Source organism: Marmota monax, unplaced genomic scaffold (assembly GCF_021218885.2).
Source record: "Marmota monax isolate L192 unplaced genomic scaffold, Marmota_monax_Labrador192_F-V1.1 WCK01_AAM20220418_F8-fsc00071, whole genome shotgun sequence".
In the NCBI taxonomy this organism is placed as follows: Eukaryota; Metazoa; Chordata; class Mammalia; order Rodentia; family Sciuridae; genus Marmota; species Marmota monax.
In genome coordinates, this window is record NW_026695217.1 from 2,666,857 (window position 1) to 2,689,838 (window position 22,982).

The 22,982-nt window shown below is 45.8% G+C and overlaps 1 protein-coding gene across 7 annotated transcripts in view; it reads left to right on the plus strand.

Annotated features, from left to right (window-relative positions):
- Window positions 1-22,982, plus strand: part of Dip2c (disco interacting protein 2 homolog C) — a 380,677-nt gene that overhangs the window by 195,445 nt on the left and 162,250 nt on the right. For 2 of the 7 annotated variants that reach the window (XM_058575053.1, XM_046432034.2), the window contains exons 2-3: window positions 14,513-14,584; window positions 16,059-16,226. In XM_058575053.1, the coding sequence (XP_058431036.1) occupies window positions 14,513-14,584; window positions 16,059-16,226 (240 nt within the window). Of the gene's footprint in view, window positions 1-10,132; window positions 10,541-14,512; window positions 14,585-14,903; window positions 15,918-16,058; window positions 16,227-22,982 lie in introns of those variants that run through there. The other 5 variants (XM_058575055.1, XM_046432035.2, XM_058575056.1 and 2 more) reach the window with 4 other exon arrangements.

Consider the following 22,982-nt stretch of genomic DNA (forward strand, 5'->3'; position numbering starts at 1 on the left):
CTGATCTATGAAGCAGAGTGCCATGCTGGCTGTGTGCTTCAAGGGAGGAAATGAGTGACAGCTTGTCCGTGTCTCCTTGCTCTGCTGTTCCCTTGGCTATCTCAGAGGTCCTACTCTTACCCGGGAACCTGACACATGGGAAGTGGTTTGTGAGGGGACATTAATGCATGTGACCCATGGTGTCACCAGCATGTGGAGAAGCAAGCCCAGCTTAATATAGATCTGTATGTGGTCAGCAGTTGCTCAGTTTCATTCCCTGGGCCTAAACTTAATCTCATGGCCCTGTTTGCCCTAGGAGGCTAGGGCCCCTCCATTCCTTCCAACCATGACAGGTCGGGCTCCTTGGAGTACACCTGCTATGTCAGCGTGAGAAGTCACCATGTCAGTGCTTTCAGATAACTTCAGCAGTTGAAGAATGGTACCTGGATCTTCCAAGTGTCCTTCAGAAATGTCATGTAAAGCTCAGTGATTCACAGAGGAGGGCAGATGTGTGAATGCCCTGAGGGGGTAGGATAGGTGCCTACAGCCTTAGAGCCTTAGTGCATGAGCATCAGGAGCAGCCTCAGTGGGATCAGCTGCAGCAGTTCCAAGGAGCTAGCTGTCTGTTTTCAGTGAGTGCAGTTAAAAGAAACCAAAGTCAAGTAGAAACTACCTAGAAGAAACAATGATTAAAGTTTCCAGAATTGGTACCGTACGGGAAAACGTAATTCAGAATAATCCCAGGGCAGAGGAGATCGCTCTCAATAGTCAGTGGTTCTTTGTGGCATAAACATTGTTAAGAAAAGTGTGCAAATGAGGAATGCAGTAGAGAGGCCAGCTTTCAGACAGTCCTCCAGTTTTGTTTTTGAACTGTTTCAGAGAGCTTTTCTGTCTCTGTGACCACAGTACTTCACAGAAACAACTTGGGAAAAGTCTATCTGGGGCTGATGGTTTCAGAGGTCTCAGTCCATCGACGGCTACTCCATCACCCTGGGTGGAAGCTGAGGCAGCCCTTCAAGCAGAAAAGCTGCCCAGCTGTGGCACGTTCAGGAAGCTGAGGAGGGTTGGCAATGGGGGTGCACTTTGCAGAACAAGCCCCAGGGGTCCATCTGTTCTACCCACACTCCACCGGCTCTGTGACCGCTGGTTGGTGAGTTCATTCAAACCAAGATGGACTGTTGAGGTCACAGCTCCGTCCAATCATGTTAGAGTATTCCTGCATGATCAGGGGAACTTCGGGGACACAACATTCTAAACCATAACAAGCTATCAGCTGATAGGATTATAGATTGCTTGACTTGGTTGCACAGCAGAAATCTTGGGCTTAGGCTGTCACTGGGGGAAGACTGAAGTCTTGGCATACCCTGAGGGGAAGGAGAAATGCTCAGGGTAGAGATAGAGGGGGTGAGGTCTGTAAATCTTGAGATGTATTGATTTTTGTCATCGGAGAACTTTATTTAGTTGATACAAAATAGTCAGAAATTGAGTTTCAAATAAAGTGCAAGTCAGCAGTCATCCGTGGATAGGAAGTGCATTCCTGACGAGCCTGCTGGAGGCAGCGTCCTGGGGACAGGTAGAAATGAGAGGACTGTGTGTGGCCTACATCCTGCAGCGGACACACAGGCCAGGCCTGGTTGTACTGTCCTGGTGAGGGAGTCGATGGGGGCTGGGAGGGAGAAGTGAGGTCCACTTCCTTCCCTTTGTCCTATTCCTACTTACCTGATTTTGTGGCCCTTAGGTTTTACTTTCCACTCTACGTATGTAACGTTGCTTCAAGAAATCCTGTCTGTAGTTGGGCGCAGTGGCACATGCCTGTAACCCCAGTGGCTCTGGAGGCTGAGGCAGGAGGATCATGAGTTTCAAAGCCAGCCTCAGCGAAAGCAAGGCACCAAGAAGCTTGGTGAGACCCTATCTCTAAATAAAACACAAAATAGGGCTGGGGACGTGGCTCAGTGGTCGAGTGTCCCTGAGTTCAATCCCCAGTACTTGTCACCACCCCCAGCAAAAGAAAAAAAAAACTCATTGGTGCTTCTTGTCTGGTGGACTGCTCAAGTGTGTCCCCCTAGGCAGCTTCTTGGGATTCTAAATGTGAAACATGAGAGGAACAGTGGACGCGTGCCGGGCCACAAATTGGGCTAACCTGGATGCAGGTAAGTGACAGGGCAGGAGGGTTCCACCTGCTGGGTGATCTCAGTGAGGATAAACCTTTGGGAGAGACGGTCGAGCCCTTTGCTGCAGGAGTGGGTCCCCTGCCTCTCTGTGCAGGGGGCTTTCCTTGATACCCATGATCTGTATCCTGAAGTCAGTAGGAGAGCAGCTGCCACAGTGGGACGGCAGAAGCCCTGGAGGGGCCTGTCTGTACTTGCTCCTTGCTGGAAGAATTTGCAGAAATCCACAAGACATACTTCAGCATCTTGTATCTTTCCCCTTAGAAGATTCATTTATTTGGGGCATGGGAGGCTCCCCCCACAAAAAAAAAAAAAACAGACCAGTATTTAAAAATAGTTTTTAGTGGGGGGGGGGGGGAGAAGGGCTCCTGGTTTCTACTCCTCCAGTTCTGCCCTTACATTCATTGTACTAGAAAGGTTTTTTTTTTTAATAACGGAAAAAGTATGGATGTAAATATTTTCTCATAATTTGGTTGATCCAACTAGTGATGGGTTTTTTTTCTTACATTTAGTCCATACATATTCATGTGAAAAACTGACTTGCAATGTAAAAGTACTTTCAAATCTCAGTCGAGCACCTTGTTGGTGCTCCAGAGAAATGACTTCTGCCCGTCCTCTGCCTCAGAGGGAGTAGAGAATTGAGTTTGAAAGATCAGAATTCACTCTGTTGAGTGGATCCCTCCCAGGTCTTCACCAGGATAAGATACAAGCATGTCCCCCAGATGCTCATCTGCTTGTGTGCTCTGTGCCCTGATGTGGGAGGGAGGTTGGGCAGGGGAGGTGCCCACAGGCAGGATGTTGTGCGGGCAGCCTCATCATGACCAGCACCGCCTCCCATCCACACTGACATCGCCTCCTGGTGCCCTGCTCTGGGACTCCTGGGGCTCTTGGAGCTGACAGCCTCGGGGCTCAAGCTGAGCAGGCCACCTTCATCACTCAGGCCGGCAGGGGGAATGTTCTATCCCCACAGACAGGGCCTGATTCATGATGGGCAGGTCTGTGACTGAGGGGCACATGGGAAGCTCTGGCTGCCTGGGCCCAGGGGCCGGGAGTCTGTATCCTGAGTGCTGGAAAGTTATTAACAAGGCCCCACTTTGTGGCCCCGAGAGTCCCCAGCTCACTGTGGACATTCAAAACTCCACACTCAGAAAACTTGTTATATTTTCCGCTTGTTTAGGCTATATTAAAATTTTCCCATTTCCTGCAGCTTCTTGTCTTGTCTTCTATTTTCTTGCTCATTCTCTGAAGAACCCGAGGGAATTCCCGCTGTAAACGGTTTCATTTGGCCTCCTGCAGTCTGTGGCCGTTTCCCTCCTTATGCTGCTCTTAGCCCGTCTGTCTTAGCAGTGGCCTCTGGTGCCCTTGGACTGTGCTGTTCTCCTCCCTCCCTGACCTCTCTCTGCCTCTCCACACCTCACCTCCTGGTAGCCCTGGGCCAGCTTTCCCTGTCTGGTCCCCTCTGCCCACCTGCTTTCAGTGCAGGGCAGAGAGACCACAGACCTGGGTGTGGCCATTTCATTGTGCAGATGGGGAAACTGAAAGCCAGGAAGGCTGTGATCTGACCAGACCAAAAGGCTTAGTACGTGGTCACCTTGGGACCTGACCCAAGTTGGGAGAAAATTACGAAGACTTGGAACAGGTGCAAAGTTCCTACATTTGAAACCAAAAGCATGGTTCAAAAAAAAAAGTTCACAAATTGGACTTCATCAAAATTAACTTTTGCTCACTGAAAGAAGATGTGAAAAGGGAACTAAAGACTGGAAAAAGATATTTGCAGCCTATAAAATTGACAAAACATTTGTATCTGCAAAATACCAAGAACACTGGGGCTGGAGATGTGGCTCAGTAGTGGAGTACTTGCCTAACATGTGCAAGGCCTGGCATTCAATCCCTTGTCTGCAAAACACTCAAACAGAAAAGTTACTAAGAACCCAACTAGAAAATGGGCAACAAATATGTCCAGATATTTCATGAAAAAGGATATGCAGATGGAGAATAACTGATACAGTTCGGCATCTTCAGGCATCGGAAGAATATCAAAGCCAGTCATAGCTCTCACCAACCATCAGCATGACTAAGGTTAAAGTGGTAACCCCAGTGTGCTGGGAAGGACTCAGAGAAGCTGGCTCACTCATGCACACACTGATGGTCATGGTGGGATGTGAAATGGTACACTCACTCTGGAGAGAAGCTTCCCAGCTCTCTTTGAAACTCAAATGAAGTGTACATAACCCAGGAATTGCACTCCTGAATGCTTGTTCAAGAAAAATGAAAACCTGTAGACATTTCTTAACAAGTTCACAGCAATGTTGTCCATAGTATTGCCAAACTGGAAGTCACCGGATGTCCTCCAGTGGGGAGTGGTTAAACAAATGTAGGCTGTGGAAGACCCTCATCCGTGAGAGGTGGAGAATGTTACTGTGCACAGCAGCCTGGAGAACTCTTCAGAAATGTTGCAATACTGAGCCCATCTCATTGGGCGCACACTACAGGGTTCCTCATACATTTGTGAAGTACCGTAAGGAGATGAGCAGACTAACGGTTGCCAGGGACTAGGATGGGTGTGGGCAAGTGGAGGCTGGTGGCTCGAAAGTCTTGGGAAGGTACAGTTGAGTGTCTTGATTGTGGTGGGGGTTACATGAAGTTAACTGAGAAAATCACAACTATATACAACATAGACTTGGCACTACATGAACAATGCAGACGTGTACACGTGTGGCCATGCTACCACATGCACATAACCTGTACATAGGCAAATCAGACACATGCATACATGACACAGCATAGGCATCTACATCCCTGAACATGCTATATATGTACACACCTGTGTATACTGGGGAGATCAGACATGCTCATGCATACATGAGGCACCACACAACATTGACAACACATCCACATGCATGCATATAAAAGAACTCTTGCAAGCATATACAGTGTGCATGGGTGCATGACAACGCGTGTAGGTGCATGTGTAGCTGGGGACTGAGTGCTGGCTTATATCTACCTTCCTCCTGGCTGAGGGGATGTACTTTAGCTGTGCAGGTTGCTAAGCATGGGCAGGCTGGGGAAGGGTGTGTGTGACCTTCTTCATGACTTTCAGTGAGTCTTCATCTCCAAGGAGGTTTAAAAGAAAGCATGACCATGAATTTCAGCATAAACACCCCCTGGTGGAAGCCGGGACAAGGAGGCTCATGGGCTCCAGAATATCAAGAGTGGGTCCAAGGCGGCTCCAGGACCAGCACCAGGAGCTACTGCAGATCCCAAACCCACTTCCTGCAGTAGTGTTTCACCAGGGGGTTGCGGAACCTGGACTTGCCCTCTAAAGCTGGTGGAGTCTCTGCCCCACACAGAGGCGGCGTTTAGATGCCTTCAGGTTTCTGCTCGCCATCTGCACAGAGCTCTCTAAAGCTGCCAGTGCTGGTGGCCAGAGCCTTCCTGTCTCCTCTGGAAAGGCACTGTGAATGTGCCCTCATCCTTGTTCCTCCTGTTTAGGGGGCAGATCCCCAAGACATGTTTGGTAGGTAGTGGGCTGTTTTGAGGCTTGTGGCTCATTACTATTCTTGGGGACTTACCTCGGAATTTGGGGGTTGGGTTTTTTCTTTTTTTTTTTTCCTTCTGCAGTACTGGCAATAGAACCCAGAGGCCTTCTACCACTGAGTTTAGTCATTCTTATTTTGAGGCAGGGTCTCGCTAAGTTTTCCAGGCTGGCCTCATTTGTGGTTCTTGTGCCTCAGCTTCCCCAGGTGCTAGGTTTTCAGGTGAGTGCCACCATGCCTGGCTTGGTTTATTTTTTATGCCATATATATTATGTAATAATCATAAAATATGGCTACTCTAGAAAATATATAAGTGGCATGGCTAACACCTAATGTAAAATAGCCTAGTTTTGTATATTCATTTATAGCACTACCTTTTTTAATTTTAATATTTATTTTTTAGTTGTATTTGGACATAATACCTTTATTCTACTTATTTTTATGTGGCGCTGGGGATCGAACCTAGGGCCTTGCACGTGCTAGACGAGTGCTCTACCACTGAGCCACAACCCCAGCCCTGTAGCACCACCTTTTAACCAGCTTTCAGGTGTAGTTGACAAAAAACTGCGGTGTCCAATGTGACGTTTTGGTTTTCATGTTATGAAAGTCATGATGATTGAGCAAACTAGTTAACGTATCTTTCACTCCATGTAGTGGACTGGTGTGGTGAGAGTGCTTACGATGCACACAATGGGCAGACTTCAAGTAGTCGGTATATTATTCACTTTAGTCACCGTGTCATATGTTAGATCTCCATAATTCCTCCAAAGTGTTTCCTTTCACCATCTTTTTCTCCTCTCGTGGTAGTAACCCCCATTCCGCTTCAGTTCTTCTGTTAGGTCCCACATATGTATGGGGTCATATGGTATTTTGCTTCCTGTGTCTGGTGTATCACAACTGGCATCATGTGACCCGTGTTCATCTGTTACTGCAAATAGCAGGATTTCCATCTTTTTAAAGATCAAAATATATTCCATTGTGCACATATACCATATTTTCTTTATCCATTGATGGACATGGGTTGTTTCTGCATTTTGTCTGCTGTAGATATTGCTACCATGAACATGGGGTGCAAATCCATTTCCTTTAGAAGTCGGATTGAAGGATCACGTGCTGTGATTTAACTTTGAGGGAATTTCAAACCCCTCCCTCATACTCACAAACGCTGTGGAGCTTACGTTTCTGAATCTCCCTGGGGTGCTCTGGTGCAGGCACGGGTGACCTGCCAGCTCAGCACATGTGAGCTCCCCTTCCTGGTGCTACATACAGATGGGCTAAGGCAGCCCCATGGACTGCTTGGACTTATTGGTGCTTTGACTTGGGCAACAAAAGGGCCATATCTACTAAGTGCAGCTGCCTAAAGGACGCTGAAAACAATTCAAACTCTGTGGCTATATTTCTGAAACATCGGGATGGTAGTTTGTGCAAAGCTAAGGCTCCTCTGCCTCTGGGTCCTTGGCTCATCAGCACTTGGCTGCACCGACATGCGCGACTATTCACAGGCCTGCTCTTCTTAGTGTTGAAGTTTCTTGCTTGAAATGAACTTCTGTGTTGACCAGTGCTAGCCCTTTTCTTCCAGTTGCCAAAGCGATTAAGCAGTAGTTTTCCTGACTCTGCAGTGTCAGTGTTCCAGAGAACACTTGTGATTCAGGAGTGGGTTCTGTCTTGTGGTTCCATGACCTTCCCTACGGCTCATCCTCTGGTTCCTGAGAGAGGCCATCTGTACTGATCACTGAGGGTTGACCCAGAGTGACTGCTTATGTCCTGGCAGTGACAGTGGGCTTTGGGTTTTTTTCAAATTGTCCTTTCACTTCACACACGGCACAGATGTCCTTCCCAGTGGGGTGTGCATGTCCATCCCTGCATGGGTGGTGGGAGGACCTCCCTGTTTTGTAGCTCTTGGCATTGACACTTGCCTGCAGTTTGGATCCTGTGGCAGGTATCTGACAGGCTGAGATTGTTACCTCCTGAAGTACGCAATGTAGGTGACATAGTGTGAAGCGTCTTGGGGTCCAACTCATTTTAGATAATCGATACTCCTCATTTTCCTCGTGTATTTATCCCCTTTCTAATCTGAATGAAATCCAGGCTGTGTGCCTGAGAGTATCAGATCGATAGCAGGCTTGCTCATGAGGCTTGTGAGGAATTGGAAGACACAGAGCACCAAGAGATGCCAATGAGGAAGGGCTGGGCTGACCTGTCCTGTTCTCCACATGGGTTTCTGAATATCTAGCTAGAAATACTGCAGGATGCTTTTCATCACCCTTGCCTTCCTGCTCCAAAACAGCCCAATACGCAATAAAACCAAGTCACTGGTGAGACGGGAGGTCTTCATACTGGAAACCTACGTCTTGAGCAGTAGAAGTAGCTTTATTTTATACTTGGTCTTAACATCTATCTTCCTACAGAGTGGAAGTTTTTTTCCTTTTTGATTAAAGGGAAGATACTTACATTCCTGAAAGTACTGAGGAAGCTGCTCATTTACAGAAATATTAGCAAGTTATTATAGCAATTTTTCTTGAAACAAGCATTTTAAAATCTGGACTTACTAGAAAGGCCACTGGGGTGTCACACAGGGGTCTTATGTGGACCCTTTCTCATACTGATCTCAGCAAGGACCTACATGGTTGGTGTTGATGCAGTAGGGTAGGAAGTCATCTCAACCCCAGTGCATGGGACAGTATTTATGATGCATTGTAACAGCATTTTGAAACTTTGAGGAGTGGTGCTGGAATTTCTATCTTTAAGCTCTTGAGGGACTTTTGGTACTAAGATTTAATTGCCTTGAACATTAGAAGGTTATTTTCGAGTCTGCTGCACACTCGTGAACTTATGCGGGTGTTTTTCTCTTGTTCTTATTCTTTTGTTTTAGAATAGAATCCAAACAGGCTATTTTCTTTAATCCCTCTTACCATTGGAGTTCTTGACATCCTGAAGAGAGAAACTACGGGGGATGTATAAAAATACAGAAGAGCAGAACAATAAAACTGCAAATGGTCTGGGACCTGACTGGCTAAAGATTTTCAGAGTAGCAAACTTAAAATACATATTTCCTTTCTGTCTATACCATTAACTAAAGGTTTCAAGGAATCTTATGACCATTAATGTACACTTAAAAATCCCTGATTATGTTGTTCTGTAGTTTAATTTTTCTACTTCCTACCAAGTATTTGAATAAGCTTTGGTGATTTTTGTAATCTCAGTGCAGGTGTTGAGTGGGTCCTGATTGCCTTTTTAAAATCCCTTTATGGAATGTGAATTTGTACATTTTACCTTCAGAGTGAGGCATGAGCCTGGGTGATAACCACAGGGGTATGGATAATAAAGACAACATGGTGAAGTGTGAATCAGTCTGAGGCTGCAGGGTTTGTGGCTTGGGAGGAGTCTGTTGATCCTAAAAGCAGTGAGAAGCACTGGATGCGTCTTAAGCGGACACATCTACATGGCCACGTGCCCGTTTTTCGAGTGATTGGGCTGGCAGTTGGAAAGTACAGTGGTCATCGTCACGCCCTGTAGTTGTTGTGCGGGGCAGGGAACTGGTGGTAACAGAGGTATCTAAGAGAAGTAAATGCATTCTTTCCTTTGCAGTGCTAGGGATTGAGCCAGGTCCTTGATCATGCTGGGCAGGAGATCTATCACTGAGAGCACCCTGTCCAACAAAAAGTATTCTGAAGGGATCAAGATTCTGATTTTGATCAAGATCTCTAATGCTCTTCTTTTCTTTGGCGTTGCCAGCCCTAAAGGGGCCGCTCCTTTAGTCCCTTGTAGTGGTGTGATGCTCACCAAGTACCTGCTACTGTACCTCGCAGTTCTGCTTTCACACCTCTTATCCAGTGGGAAAGTCATGCGTTTGAACATCTTAACAGGTACTGGAGAAATACTTGGGTTTTTCAAAACATTTTTTTTTAATTCTGTGCTTTACTGAGATTTTTTTTTTTTTTTACATTCTATCGTTTGCTTTTTTCAACTATAGGAGATGAATGGGTGGTATTACCTGTACTTTATCAATGAGGAAAATGATACGGATGGGTTACTTGACCAGTCCAGGACCCCTGTTAGAGGAGACTCTAGGTCTGTCTCACTCTCCTCTCCCTGGCAGGTGCATGGTGCATGCAAAAGCTGCCAGGGACACCATACTTTGTTTTTGGAGAAAAGAAAACTTATTGTAGGGCTAAAATCCCAGGCTCCTGCATCTGCAGGAGTGGGAGAGTACCTCAAAGGTGCTCCCTAAGCCTTATAAAGCAGTTGACTGGGGAGAGCAGCATTAGGAAGGCTCCTGCCAGCCATGAAATTCCAAACATGGAAGTGACGGCTTTGTTATATAAAGCATTTGTTTCAGCCTTAAATAATAAAACTAACTCCTGATACCGAGAATGGAAATAATCGCAGTCAGACTGGTCTGTTTACTCAGAACGAATCCCAGCCGAGGCAGTAGCTGTGTGGCTCACAGGTCTTCTCCCTTGAGGACCACGTGGCTCTCCAGGGTTCCACACTGTGAGCGGACGGGCACGGGCTGGTTGGCCTTGCACAAATTACAGTTGAGTCCAAGTCTGCCCTCCGGCCTGAGGTTGGGATGAAGAACTGGAGCTGAGGGAGCCTCTTGTCGTGTGCATTCGCTGGGCCAACTTTCACTTCACTTTCCTGACACTAACAATGGAATAAGTAAAAGGAATTCTTCCCCTTTTAGGGGAGGGGGAAGAGGATGTGTTTCCCACGTGTGACTCAACCTTAAACTAAAGATTTTGCTTTACTCATTTTCAGTTTATGACCTGTCTATAAATCTCTTCTTTGTAACAAACATAAATCTCAATGTCTGTGCTGGAACTTGGGGCCTTCTGGAACTTCTTAGAGAATAATGTAAGTAGCATGTTTGGGGAAGTAGTCAGTGCTTCATAAGAAAGCTTCTATTTTTTTCCGTCCCTGAAGTTGAAACTTCTTCACTGGCTTTTTCTGTTGTACCTTCTTATTCCTACTGTGAGAAGGGAGTTAAATAAAAGGGTATCTTGAGTATTGAAGCATGGAAAATATGCTATTTGGAACTTGCTGTGGAAAATATTCAAGCAAATGATTCTGTGGTTCAAGTCTTTCTGACATTAGCAACTGCTTTTGAAGGAGCAAAAGTCTTGAAATACGAATTTAGAATTAGCTAAGTTTTTCAGAACTGAAAAGTCTTTTTCTATTGATTGAAATTGACACTGAAAATATCCTTGAGTGACGTTCCTTGGGCTTCACTGGTACAAAGAACATCAATTGACCCTTAAACCTCAGGGTTTGCTGTGTGGAATAACAGATGTGAAACAAAGCCTTGCAGAAAAGCTTGAGGTGAAGTGCTCCCTTCTGGTTGCTTTTGTGCTTTTACTTTATGTAGCTTCATCCTGAAGACTGTACTTGGCACAGATCAGCTGTGCAGAGGAGAGAAAGAGAAGCCCTGGTAGTTCAGCCTGAGCTGATGGAGAATTAAGAGGAGCCCAGGTGCTTGCAAAGCTCACTGTATCTCCATAATGTGTACAGGGCATTGGTTACCTTGCACAAGCCCTGGTCAGAAACCAAGGAGCTGTCTGGAAGGCAGATATCTTTGTAAAGTCAACCAGCTAGCTTCTAACTGAGGCAGTCATCTATTCGTCCTACCTGTCTTTCCTATTTGTCAATCACCTATTATCTGCCCATCCTTTATTATGTATCACCTATTATGCATTATCTATTGCCATGTATTTGTCATCTGTTATGTACTATCATCTGGCTAGATACCTGACATCTAACTCTACTTTTTTGGTACTACTTTGTTTTTGATAGTACTGTGGGTTGAACCCAGGGGAGATCCAAGGGTTCTACCATTGTTTGTCACTTTTCAATAATAAGAGTTTTCTTCTCTGCCCTTTCCCCTACATAGAACGCCTAGCCTTCAACAGAACTGGGCAGGATATCCAGGGCAAGCATGCAGGAGCAGCACCAGGAAAACCAGAATCTGGTCTCTGAACACCAAATATACCAGCTTTGCCTAGAGTGGAACATTCTAGGTTTTAATGGAAAAGAGTTTTGGAGTTACATATTTTTTGCCTAACATTTGCATTCCTGGGCAAGAGAAAAGTACTACTGTGCCTTTGTTTCCTACCTGCAAAATCTATTTTAAGGTGTAAAACATTATTTAGGACATTTGGGGCAGGGGTTTTTCTGTAAAGCACCAAACTAGAGGGAGTTTGGGCTTTGTAGCTTGATACCAGCCCATTTGCAGGTACTGCACTCTGCTGCCATAGCACAAGGGGACAGGCCAGAACATGGACTTGGCCTGTGTGACTTAGTTTGCAGACTGATTTGGGTAAAGTGCATGGCATGTGGAAGTCGTTCTGAAGTCTCTCCCCTAACCCACTCCTAAGTGGAGAGATGAAGGTACCCTGGGATTCCGTAATGTATAGAAATCTTCTATATGCTGATCCCTCAGTGGGCACAAGGTAGTGATCAAACCACATGAAATACTATGTCAATCATATTTTTGTTTAGCCCTTTCTCAATCTGGGATTTCTGCCTGAGTCTGGGGAGGGGAAACCGAGGACACAGGTTAGCCCCATTTGAGCATCTCCTAGGGAGTCCTGGGCTGCAGGGGAAATGTGCTTACTTTTTCTTAGGCTTCAATTCTTAGGTCTTACTTTGGAAAGCTCGATTACTAATTCCAAGTAAGGCAGAGTTCAAAGTTTGTTTCCTTTGAAGTCGGCCTGTATTAAAACGTAGGAGGATCCCTTTCTACTTCAATGTTCAACTGAAGAATTAATGAATTTTGAGCTGAAGCTTAGGTGCACATCAAAATGTAGTGTGAGACTGTGGCTTACCAGGGCTTGGACTCGACCGTGGAATTGCCCAAAGCAACTAGGAGACGAAAGCTCGGGTCCTTGTTTCCTTATCTATTCCGGGTCCTTCATTTTTCTATGGGTGTTCCCTGTACCTGAGGAATCAATCCATGGTCTTGGTTGTTTCTAAATACTGGGCAGGAGACGACAATGGATTAACCAGCATCACAATTATGAAAACTAACAGTGGCTCTGTTTTCAGAGAGTGGTTAGGGGAAAGCTGGTGGTGAAGGGCAGTGAGTGATCAGCTTCTGCAGAGGCTCAGGGCTGCTGCTTTCTCGGGGTTTTCCCAAGGGGGCTGAGCACTGTTTTGCCATCTAAGGGTAAAGCATCCTATGAGCAAGAGCGGGCAGCCTCTGGCACCCAGAACCTGCCCTAATCAATCCCCCGAAAGTCAGATTTCTTCATTCTACACTCCAGCGTGTTCAACTGGAGCAGCCAGGGGTGGGGCTGGCCACCCATGGACCAGGTCCTTGTGATTGATGGGCCTGGACTCCCATGGAGACTTGATGGAAACTGTGGTTTTCAGGGGCTTTATTTCTTCTACAGACTGTTTTTGTCAGGTTTCTAAAAGCCTAACCCCCTGCACTTCCTGTGGTTGTTACAAGTGTAGTCACTTGCAGAGAGAAACAGGGTAAAGTGGGAAAGTAAACCTCGCCACCGCCACTACTCTAACACAGCTGATTCCCGTCCCTTGTTTTACTCATAACTCACAGAAATATTCCAGAGAATATAAATACATATGAGGCGATGGTGAGATTGGGATATCGCTTTTAAAGATTCAATGGGGCATTTCCAAACCCAAATGACAGTCTCGGTGATGAAATGACTGCAGTGTACAGTGCACCACAAACGTGACAACTGGCTTGATTAATTTTTGAACAAGTACCTTCATAATGGCTAGATAACATTCAGCATTGTAAATGCTTAACAAAGGATTGCATATTCCACACATTTCTGTTTCTTTACGGTTTCAGGTTTAAGTACTGGCTCTGCATTTTGCTGGGGATGTGGTGAACACGTACAGTGAGCTATGAGTTAGTCCTCCGGTGCACAGGGCCATGTTCTATACTTGGTATACATCACCAGAATGAGCAAAGTTACATCTGTGCATGGCATTGTAGTAACTATTTATTTGCCATGTTTTTATTGAAATCTGAAGTTTTTACTCATTAAAGAATGGTTTGATCAGAATATTAGGAAAAAATGTAATAGATTCCAAAATGAAGGGCAAAAATCAGTGTGCACTGGGGATTATAACTTAAAAAAAAAAAGCGTCGCATGTTTACAAAGGTGGTTTTGTTCCATATACTTAGTTGGTTATCACCTGGAAAAAATTTAAACACAGTATTGACCTCCCTGTCTTCTTTATGCAAATCTTCAGCTTTAACGTTTGAGCATTATTTGAAAAATCTGCACCTTTCTCGTATATTCTGAATTTTGTTAGGCCTCATATTCTTTGTTTAATCTAAAGCTTCCTTTCATACTACTTAGTTTTCAAAAATACCGTGGCAGTTAAAGTCCTTGTGACTGACACGCCTGATTAGAAATAAATCTTATTAGTGGAGGGAGATGATGATTAGCAATGGTGTCGGCTGGCTATTACCAGCCTAGACCGTTGCTGTCCACTGTTGATTGAGTTCATGAGGGTTTGTGCAGATCGGGTGGACTTCTGCACTGGCAGTTGCGCATGAGATTGCAGATTTAATTCTGGACTCTAGGAGCTGAAATCAAGCCAGGAGGAGCCGTGGCAAGTGTGTGTTGAGCCAATGAGTTTTATGTAACAGGAGAGCTGTGATTTTTTTTTTTTTTTTTTTTTTTTACTTTTTTTTTTTTAAGGGCAGGGGGAGAAGTCAAGGTGAATGACATCAGAGTTCCTTTTTTAAATTCTAATTCTAAGGCAAATGAGATTATAACTGTGGGTATATTAGACTTCACAAATGAACAACTGTATTCATTGAAATTGTTCTTTTTCCTTCTCTTGCAGGTGACATCACACAAAAGGGATATGAAAAGAAGAGGTCAAAATTAATTGGCGCCTACCTTCCTCAGCCTCCGAGTACGTAACCCTTCATCAAGTAGCATAAATACATCATTTAGTTTTTAAAGTTAACTGCAACATGCAAGATGAAAAGCAAATCCATCCTTAGTTCCAAATCTGCGTGTGAAGGTCGCTCATTTGATGTGAGCACTGGCCACATCCAACTCCTTGTGTAATTACTCATATGGATATAGAAGGCATGTAGGGTTTTTCTATAAGTATGCCTAATAAATTTAATAGGTCTTTCCTCTGTAGATGGAGATCAATAATACATTATTTTGAAATGCTGTAATCGTGAAAATGTAAGAGCATTAGTGTTTTAACTATGATTTTGGTTTATGAGTTAATTATTGCTATTGATTGTTTAAATTAATACAGGATTTTTGTGGATATCATTAGATGAGGAATCTAGGAAATTATATCCTGCCTAGAATTATGAAATTAAGGTTGCTTGTGTTTTGAGATAGGTTGTAAACTGTGTTACTGCTTCTTAAAGACTACCAAGTCTGTTGCCTTCTGGCATTTTTAAGTGTGTGGATCTGAGAACCTCTTTGCATTTGAGCTGGCTTGTGGAAGTTGGAGGTAGAAGGAAATGGTGCTAGGATGGAGTGTGAACACCTCAGTTCTGTGTAACTTCAGTTCATTGTGAGATCCCTGGGTATTCACTGGGTTTTAGGAAATGACTGAGAGCTAATGCAAGCAATTCTTTCCCTCAAGGAAAAAGGATGAGAGCATGTGTTTTAAAGGTGAAAACTGTTCAGTTTATACCATGGAAACAATTTTAAGAAGTCTAAGAATACCCATGTCCACACTTGCATGGACCCCAGGGCTGTTCTCTGCTGGCTCTGCCTGGAGTGGTGGAGTTAGCATGGTAAGGAGAGTTCCAGAAGCCTTATGTTTAAGGGAACTTGTGTGTTGAGTTTCTGCTGTGCTTGGAGTTTTGTTTTGAAACTGTGTTCTCTTTGATTTTTGAGGAAGTGGATGGAGAAGCAGCCTGGTTGTGCAGCATTAGCTGAAGGATTGGGTTTTCTGTGGTCTGGTTCAGGAAGTAAAGGAGTATTATTATTATTATTTTAATCTGGGAGAAGCCTGTAGATGGCTGGAGCCCCTGGGCGAAAGCATGGGGAGAGAGTTGGTGTCGTGGAGTTTTTCCCCTTTCCTCCTTAGGACCCCTTGAGGATGGCTCTTAAAGGCCACGCCACTTTCGTGGGTATCTTGTCCGACGGAGGAAGGCTGGTGGGCCGACTGAGGGCTTTGGACACAGCTGGATTTTGCTGCTTTGTCCTTCCAAACAAAAGTGAAACAGAAGCAGTTCCTCGCTTTGCCAGAGGACGGTTCTGGAGCCTGGCAGGTGCTGGGGCGCCCGTGCCTGGCGGTCCCCTTGGTGGTCTGTGTGCTGTTCTGCATGGGGTCGGCAGCTCTGCTCAGCGCTGTAACAAATTTAAAAAAAACTAAAGTCTGAATTAATTAGTTTTTTTTCAACTTGTTACAGCAGCGAATGGAGCTGCCGTGGTTCGGTGTAGACTGCAGCACAGTGAAGGCGCCACGAGGAGAACGTTCCGCCCCGCGCACATCGGCGTGTGCGACGTCCGAGAAGCCGCCGCCCGGGAGCGGGCGGCCAGCGCCGCGGGGAACCGGCCTCTGTTTTACTTTCGTTTCGGTGAGCGCTGCGATGCTGAGGGCAGAAACCCCAGCGCAGGGGCGCGTGGAAGGGTCCAGGGCCCCACGCCTGCGCCCCGGTGTAGGACAGGCCCAGGGCGCTCCTGCCCTGCTGCTGGGCCACGGGGCTCCCGGCCCCGAGCGCCCCTCGGGGCTGTTTGATTTTTCTACTCAAGCAGAGTGCCCCCATCCGCAGCCCTGGGCCTCAGCGGAGCACGGGCACCTTGTACGCAGCACTCAGGGAGGATGCATGACAAATTAGGAAATGCTTGAAAATGTTGGCCTTCTAGCTTTTGTCTCATAGCCCAAAATCCAGGGAAGAATGAGGAAACCTTGGACTCCAAGAAGTGCTCCAAGGCAGTGACTTTGGGATCTGTAACTACCATATTCCTATCTCCAAAGAGCAAAATCACAGGTTTTTTAAATAGAAAAAACAGTAAATCTGAGTGTTCTTGGAGGTAAGGATCCCCCAAAAGGTCAATAATTTTGGTACTTTGTGTATAAGAAGTTCTTGAGGCCTAAGTTGACTTAAATGCACTTAAAAAAAAAAAATTCTTTTTAAGTTATAGTTGGACACAATACCTTTATTTTATTTTATGTAATGCTGAGGATCCAGCCCAGCACCTCGCACGTGCTAGGCGAGCACTGTACTGCTGAGCCCCAGCCCTTTTAATAGGTAAAGTGTTGGTAGGTTGAAGTTTTAGATTGAGGTTCTGGGTTATACTTCAGTGGATTGCTTGAACATACACAGATAGTAAGGAGACTGACGTCACTATCACAGGTGGCCTCCATAATCTCAAATGTGGACATCCCAGCTGTCTTGGCTTTGGCTTGACCTCCCAGTGACCTTGCTGACCCTTCAGTTCTCCTGGGGGACAGATGCAGGATTGATGAGTAAACTACCCTGGATGTTAGCTGTGAGGTCCATTTCAAAACGTCTGATTAAAATGTAGTAAAAATAGAACTTGGTGTTGAGCTCTGGCCTTTCACTTCCATTCACAAAGAGAAGCCCTCTGTCCTGCCCTGCCCAGTTCAGCTCAGATGTCCTATCTCAGGACAGAGGCTTGGATCCCAGCTACTCTGGAGTATTTACTGCTTTAGAGAAGGTTGCCCTTGGGTGAGCAATTATTCCTCCTCCAGGACTTTATTTCCTGGGAAGCAGTAAGTAAAACTGATGTTTCTAAAGCAGAGAATTCTTTGGCCCTATTGGGGAAATAATTGTTTCTGTATAGGATCTGTATGAAAAATACCTTGTTTCAGTTACTCCTAAGCATCTGTATACCTCCTATAAGAACCTCTGTTTTAATACCCCTTCTTATACCTTTATGTGGTGCTGAGGATCAAACCCAGTGCCTCACATGTGCTAGGCAAGCACTCTACCACTGAGCTACAATCCTAGCCCCCCCCCCCCGCCATTTCTACTTACCAAAGAAAATATTACAATTTCTTTTAAAAAGCATTTCAGGAATATTTCTGAAGATGTCATTTGGGACATATAATTATGAACTATAACAGCATTCCCCCAAAATGGAGGGCTAGAGCTAGGCACTGCCAAGCAGTGATCTCCTTCCAGGGAGACAGTTCCAGATGCAGCATTGCCTTCTGTGTTTCCTGCTGCTGCTCAGGGTATGGGTCTAAATGGTGTTGGAGATCCGGTGGTGACACAGGTGCTGGAAATGACTGTCTTGGGTGAGTGAAAGACCGAGTGCCAGACCTAGATATCGATGTGTGATGGAAGCCATAAAGAAATAGAATTGTGTCATCAAGGAAAAGAGTTTGAAAATCATTTCTAAGATACTACTTGGGGAAATTCGCCCATTTGGTGCTTGCCCTGTTGGAGTTTGTCACTGCAGTGTCTTCAAAATCATCTTTTATCAATCTCTACATGTAATTAAACTTGTAAAGATAGAAAATGGAATCCAGCATCTAGCAGCCTTCAGGATGTCTTGGTAACATAGTGTTGACATGTATAATGAGTCCTCACTGCTTTTAAGGACACCCATCATGGTGATGGAAAGTAGTAAGATTTAAGTGTTACCATGATAGTAAGCTTTCCTTGCCCAAATGCAGTCCTCCTTTCTCTTGGTGTGTCAGCTTGGTGGCATTCATTGCATGGCTGTCCGTGAAATGCGTCTCAGCATGGAGCCATTTACCTGCATCCAGGGTACTTCACCAAGCTGAGCCTGATGACTCTTCAACAGGTGGCTTCTTGCTTAGGTATAGAAAAAGGGAGCTTGAGGTCTTGGTAAATTTGGCTACTATGAGCCAGTCATTCGTTGTCTTGCTGCTGTTTTCCTTTCAGCCTCCCTCAGCAGGTGCTGTGTGTTGTAGTCTGAGTTCGTATGTGTTTATCCTGGAGACCCCAGATAGCCCTCCTTGGAACTTGGTTACACTGTATTGGTCACTGTGTTGTGCCTCCTGCCGCCCTGTATTTTCTCAGCTTCTGCAGCATCTTCCCCAGAGACCACACTGCACCCCATCTTAGGAATTCTGTGCATGCTTGTGCCCTTTGCCTGCACCCAGGTGTGGTTGAATGCTCAACTCACATGTCGCTTTCTCAAGGATTGTTCTCCTGGTCCCTCCTGTCAGGCTGATCGCAGATCCTAGTCTTCTCAACATCCTACTTTTGAAATACTCCCCCAAATTGTAGTTGAATAGTTCTTACTGAAAGGTGGATATTTGCCCTCACCCCTACTGCGATAGGATATAAACTACTCAAGGGCCCCTACTTCCCTCCACAGTCAACGTTCAACAAGTATTGGGTGAATGGGATGGCCAGAGATGCTGTCTAATTCCCTTGCCAGCTGGCAGGTGCCTGCCGGCCAGTCATGTAATTTGCATGTGGTTGGAGGACAGTGGGGCAGCAGCTGGTTTCTCCAGACTCTTCAGGTAGCAGCTCTGCCCATTGCACCATGTCATGTAGGACACAGACGGCAAGCCTGGCAGTGTTTCTTTGCACTTTACAAGAAGACATTCAGAGATTGGTCCAGCTGAGGTCAGTGCCCCAGGGTTCAGCACTCAGACATGTAGCACCTTAAACCCCCTGCTTCAGATATCATCTGTGATGACAGTTGTAGTTTTATTTTGGATATGGAGAAGCTTAAATGAAAATGTTAACCTGAGTGCTAATCAGCAACAGGACTGTCAAAGGATAACATGATTTTGGACTTTAGCACTTCCTACGTAGATGAATTATATTTTGCCAATATTTTCAAAACTGACTTGAGAACCCTTGTGTTTGGGGCTCTGAGGATAAGCTGTTCTTTGGGAGTTCTGTAACTGCAGCAACTCACCTTAACCCCTTCTCCTAGGCCAATAGGAGGAAGCTGTTTGAAATGCAGTTGCTGCTTCTCTGGCTGGGTAGTGAGGGAGGAAGTTTCCCACAGTTAGCAGTGTTTAGCACTTGTGAATTTTGTGCTTTGGTCACATAAAAAGTAAAAAAAAAAAAAAAATATGCTGTTTATTCTCGCTAGAAAATAGAGCTGCCTGAGCCTGTCTTGTCGTTGGTCTGTTCTGGTTCTTCACTAGATGGCTGCTGTGCTTGCCCAGTGGCAGGTACTGAGTGTCAAGCAATTGGCTTGGTATTTTCATCCTCCCTCAAGAATTCCACTGTGTTTCTGAGATGCGTCTTTTCCCTAGGCACAGAATCCATGTCTGCTGGGCCAAGTGACTTCTTCCTAACCTGTGCCAAATTCCTCCCCTGAAGGGTCCAGCTGTGCCTGGGCCCATGGTAGATGGGGATGATGGAGGTACAAGGATAATCCCACACAGGGGAATATGAGTCAAGTTGGTGTTGCCCTTCCAGCTTAGCATGGGTTCTTTCCAGCTTGAAGGGTAGAGGAGATGAACTTGCATCAGCTGAGGGTAGGTCACCCGTGTTCTGGGCTAGCTGTCCTTAGGATCAGTCTTGCAGTTTGCCATTGTCCGTTGTCTAAGACCTGTCCTGTCTCACACAGCTGGTGGTCTGATCAGGTGAATTTTCTGGTGTTTGTGGCATTGAATGAACTGGGTTCCTTGTCATAGCTCTGAGTAGCTTAGAGGGATCACAGCCAAGCCCAGTGTCATGCCATGTTTCTGGAGTTGGAACCCCATTAGGTTTGTCCACCTAACCATGAGGATGGTGCCAACCTCAAAACTGTCTGGTAGGGGTTTGGGGGAAGGAAAAACAAAACTGAGGCCTGTGCAGAATCCTAGTGATGAGCTGAGCTTACCTGAGCATAGATCAAAGGCCAGGGTGGCGGAGTTGGACACAGTGTCAAACTACCAAAAGTTTTAAATCTTTCCCATTATCCCAATTCATGAGTTCCCAATAAGTTAAAATATTAGGAAAATGATTATTAACCAGACTTAGTTTTATGGCGAAGACCTATGTCTGTACAAGACAAAAGTAACAGTAATGGTGTAAGAACTGGGTTTCTGTGGTTTGTGTAGACACTGCTTAGGATGAGATTCTACTCTTGTTTATGGTGTTCTCATCCACGTCAACGCAGAAGTAGTAAATTTATTACCCATGTGTATGGCAATTACTACTTTCTGGCAAATTCCTTGACAGAACTTATTGTAGAAATAAGTGCTGTGATGTGAACCAGGAAGTATAGTTAGGTGCTAGAAGAGAAGGGATTCTATTCAGAAACCGTTTCTGGGCAGACATGAGCTATAGAAAAATCTGCAGCAATTTTGAAAATCATCTAAAGGGGGTTTCATGTGCATAGCAGCTTGTGTTGTGCTTCCATGGAGCTCAGAGGATCCTCCCCCCCTGCCCCCTGAACCCAGGCTTGCTCTCAGTGCTGGGGAAGAGACAGGAGCCCCTGGGGGGCCTCAGGAGCTGACTGTCCCTCCCAGATGATATGTCTGCACCCTCCCTTCAGCATGCACGGACTGTATGGCTTAGAGGCACAGAGACTTGCCCAAGCTTAGGCAAGTAGAGTAAGACCAGAATTTGGATCCAGATTGTCTTATCCTAAATCCTGTGTTGATTTTTAAAGGGTTTCTCCGTGCAACTTTCATGATTTCACTTAAATATACATTAAAAACCAAGATTTGCTGAGAGCCATAGCTAAGTAGGTACGACACATGGCAATTTCCTTGTCAGCCTACCCCATGTTGCTTAGAGGAAGAATTCTCCATTGTGGAAATGGGCTTGCCTTGGGCCAGGTCATTTGCAGTGACATTGCATGAAGTTTGAGTAAGGTGACCCTGCTCAAGGACCAGGGCGGATCCGGGTTTAGGGCAATCCGGGTTTAGAGCCTTCTAGGTTTAAGGTGATTCCTGCTGGGAATAGGGTGTATCCTGCTGCCTCAGGCGCCCGCCTGCTCCTTGAGTTGCCATTGAGTTCTCGCTGGATTGAGAGAGTATTTATTTGGGATGTAGAGTGCCGGTGGATTGCCCCCAGAACGTGGGTGTAGAGTGCCGGTGTGAGTTCGGGAATAAAGAATTGCTGTTTGAATCTACAAGGCTGTGAGTGGCTCGTGATTTTGTGCCCAGCCAGACTGCGGCAAAGATTTTAGTCTTTCTTACTGTCCAAATTTAGAATTTCGGATCCCCTACCCCCTGTAATACATGTAACATCCAGCATAATCGAGGGTCACCTGTACTGCCCTGTGGTCTTCTTATCTCGGGCATCATTTTATTTTTTTAAACATTTTTTTGGACAATTTTTAATATTTATTTTTTAGTTTTTGGCGGACACAACATCTTTCTTTGTATGTGGTGCTGAGGATCGAACCCCGGCCGCACACATGCCAGGCGAGCTAGCTACCGCTTGAGCCACATCCCCAGCCTCAGGCATCATTTTAGACTGATGGTTGTCCCACTGGTCCCCTGACATTAGGGCCAACAGGATCATCGTGTTGTCTCTTTCACACAGTGTTAAGGAAATACTCACATGTGCCTTCCCAGGGCTTCAAGGTGTGGCTGGAGGAGCGTGAACACCCACTCTGGTGCTGGGGGTGGCACCTGGAGCCCAGCACCCAGTGCAGCACAGCTCCAGGGCATTCCTTCTGTCTGGGGACCAGGGCATCCAGAGCAACTTGTGCTCAGACAACGGCATCTGGGAGCACCCAGGCGAGACTCCAGTCACAAAGGAAAGGCAATCATGACTGACTGGTGTACGCTGCCAGAGTTCACACCTTGCTTCTGTGCCTGTGTTTTTTTTCTCAGTAAAATGGCAACTAGGGGTTCCTAACTCGTGGCTTTTACACTAAGAACCTAAAGGGATTGAGTCTTAAACTGGTGCTACGAGTGTTATCCATTACTATTTCTGTGTAAAGATGGGAGACAGCCTTGGAAAGGAGGAGGAACTTGCTGAGGTCACACACAGGGACAGGATCCAGAGCTCAGGGTCTCTCCCTGACACTCTTAGGATGTGGAGGTGACTTGGTGTTGGGCACACTGACGTAAGAATGCCTGATACCTGTGGGAGATACCTTGATACCTCTGTTGACCCCGTGGTGCTTTTCCCTAAGCAGAAATAACTCTTTTTGTCCTCCTACCTGGATCTATTGGGACAGTAACCCCAGGGTCCTCAGGACTACTTCCTTCCCAGGGACCAAATAGGCCTCTTATGCCCTTGATCACACTGGCTGTTGAGGCTTCTCTGTGGCTCTCTTGAGCAGTGTGTGAACCTGGTTAAAGCTGGACATAGCTGGGAGTGCCAGGCCCATGCCAGGTGCACACTGGGCTCTTCTGTGAATTATTCATGCTGTTTGGAGACATCTGTTCCAGCAGCAGTGCTTGCTCAGTTCCCATTAGTGAACGG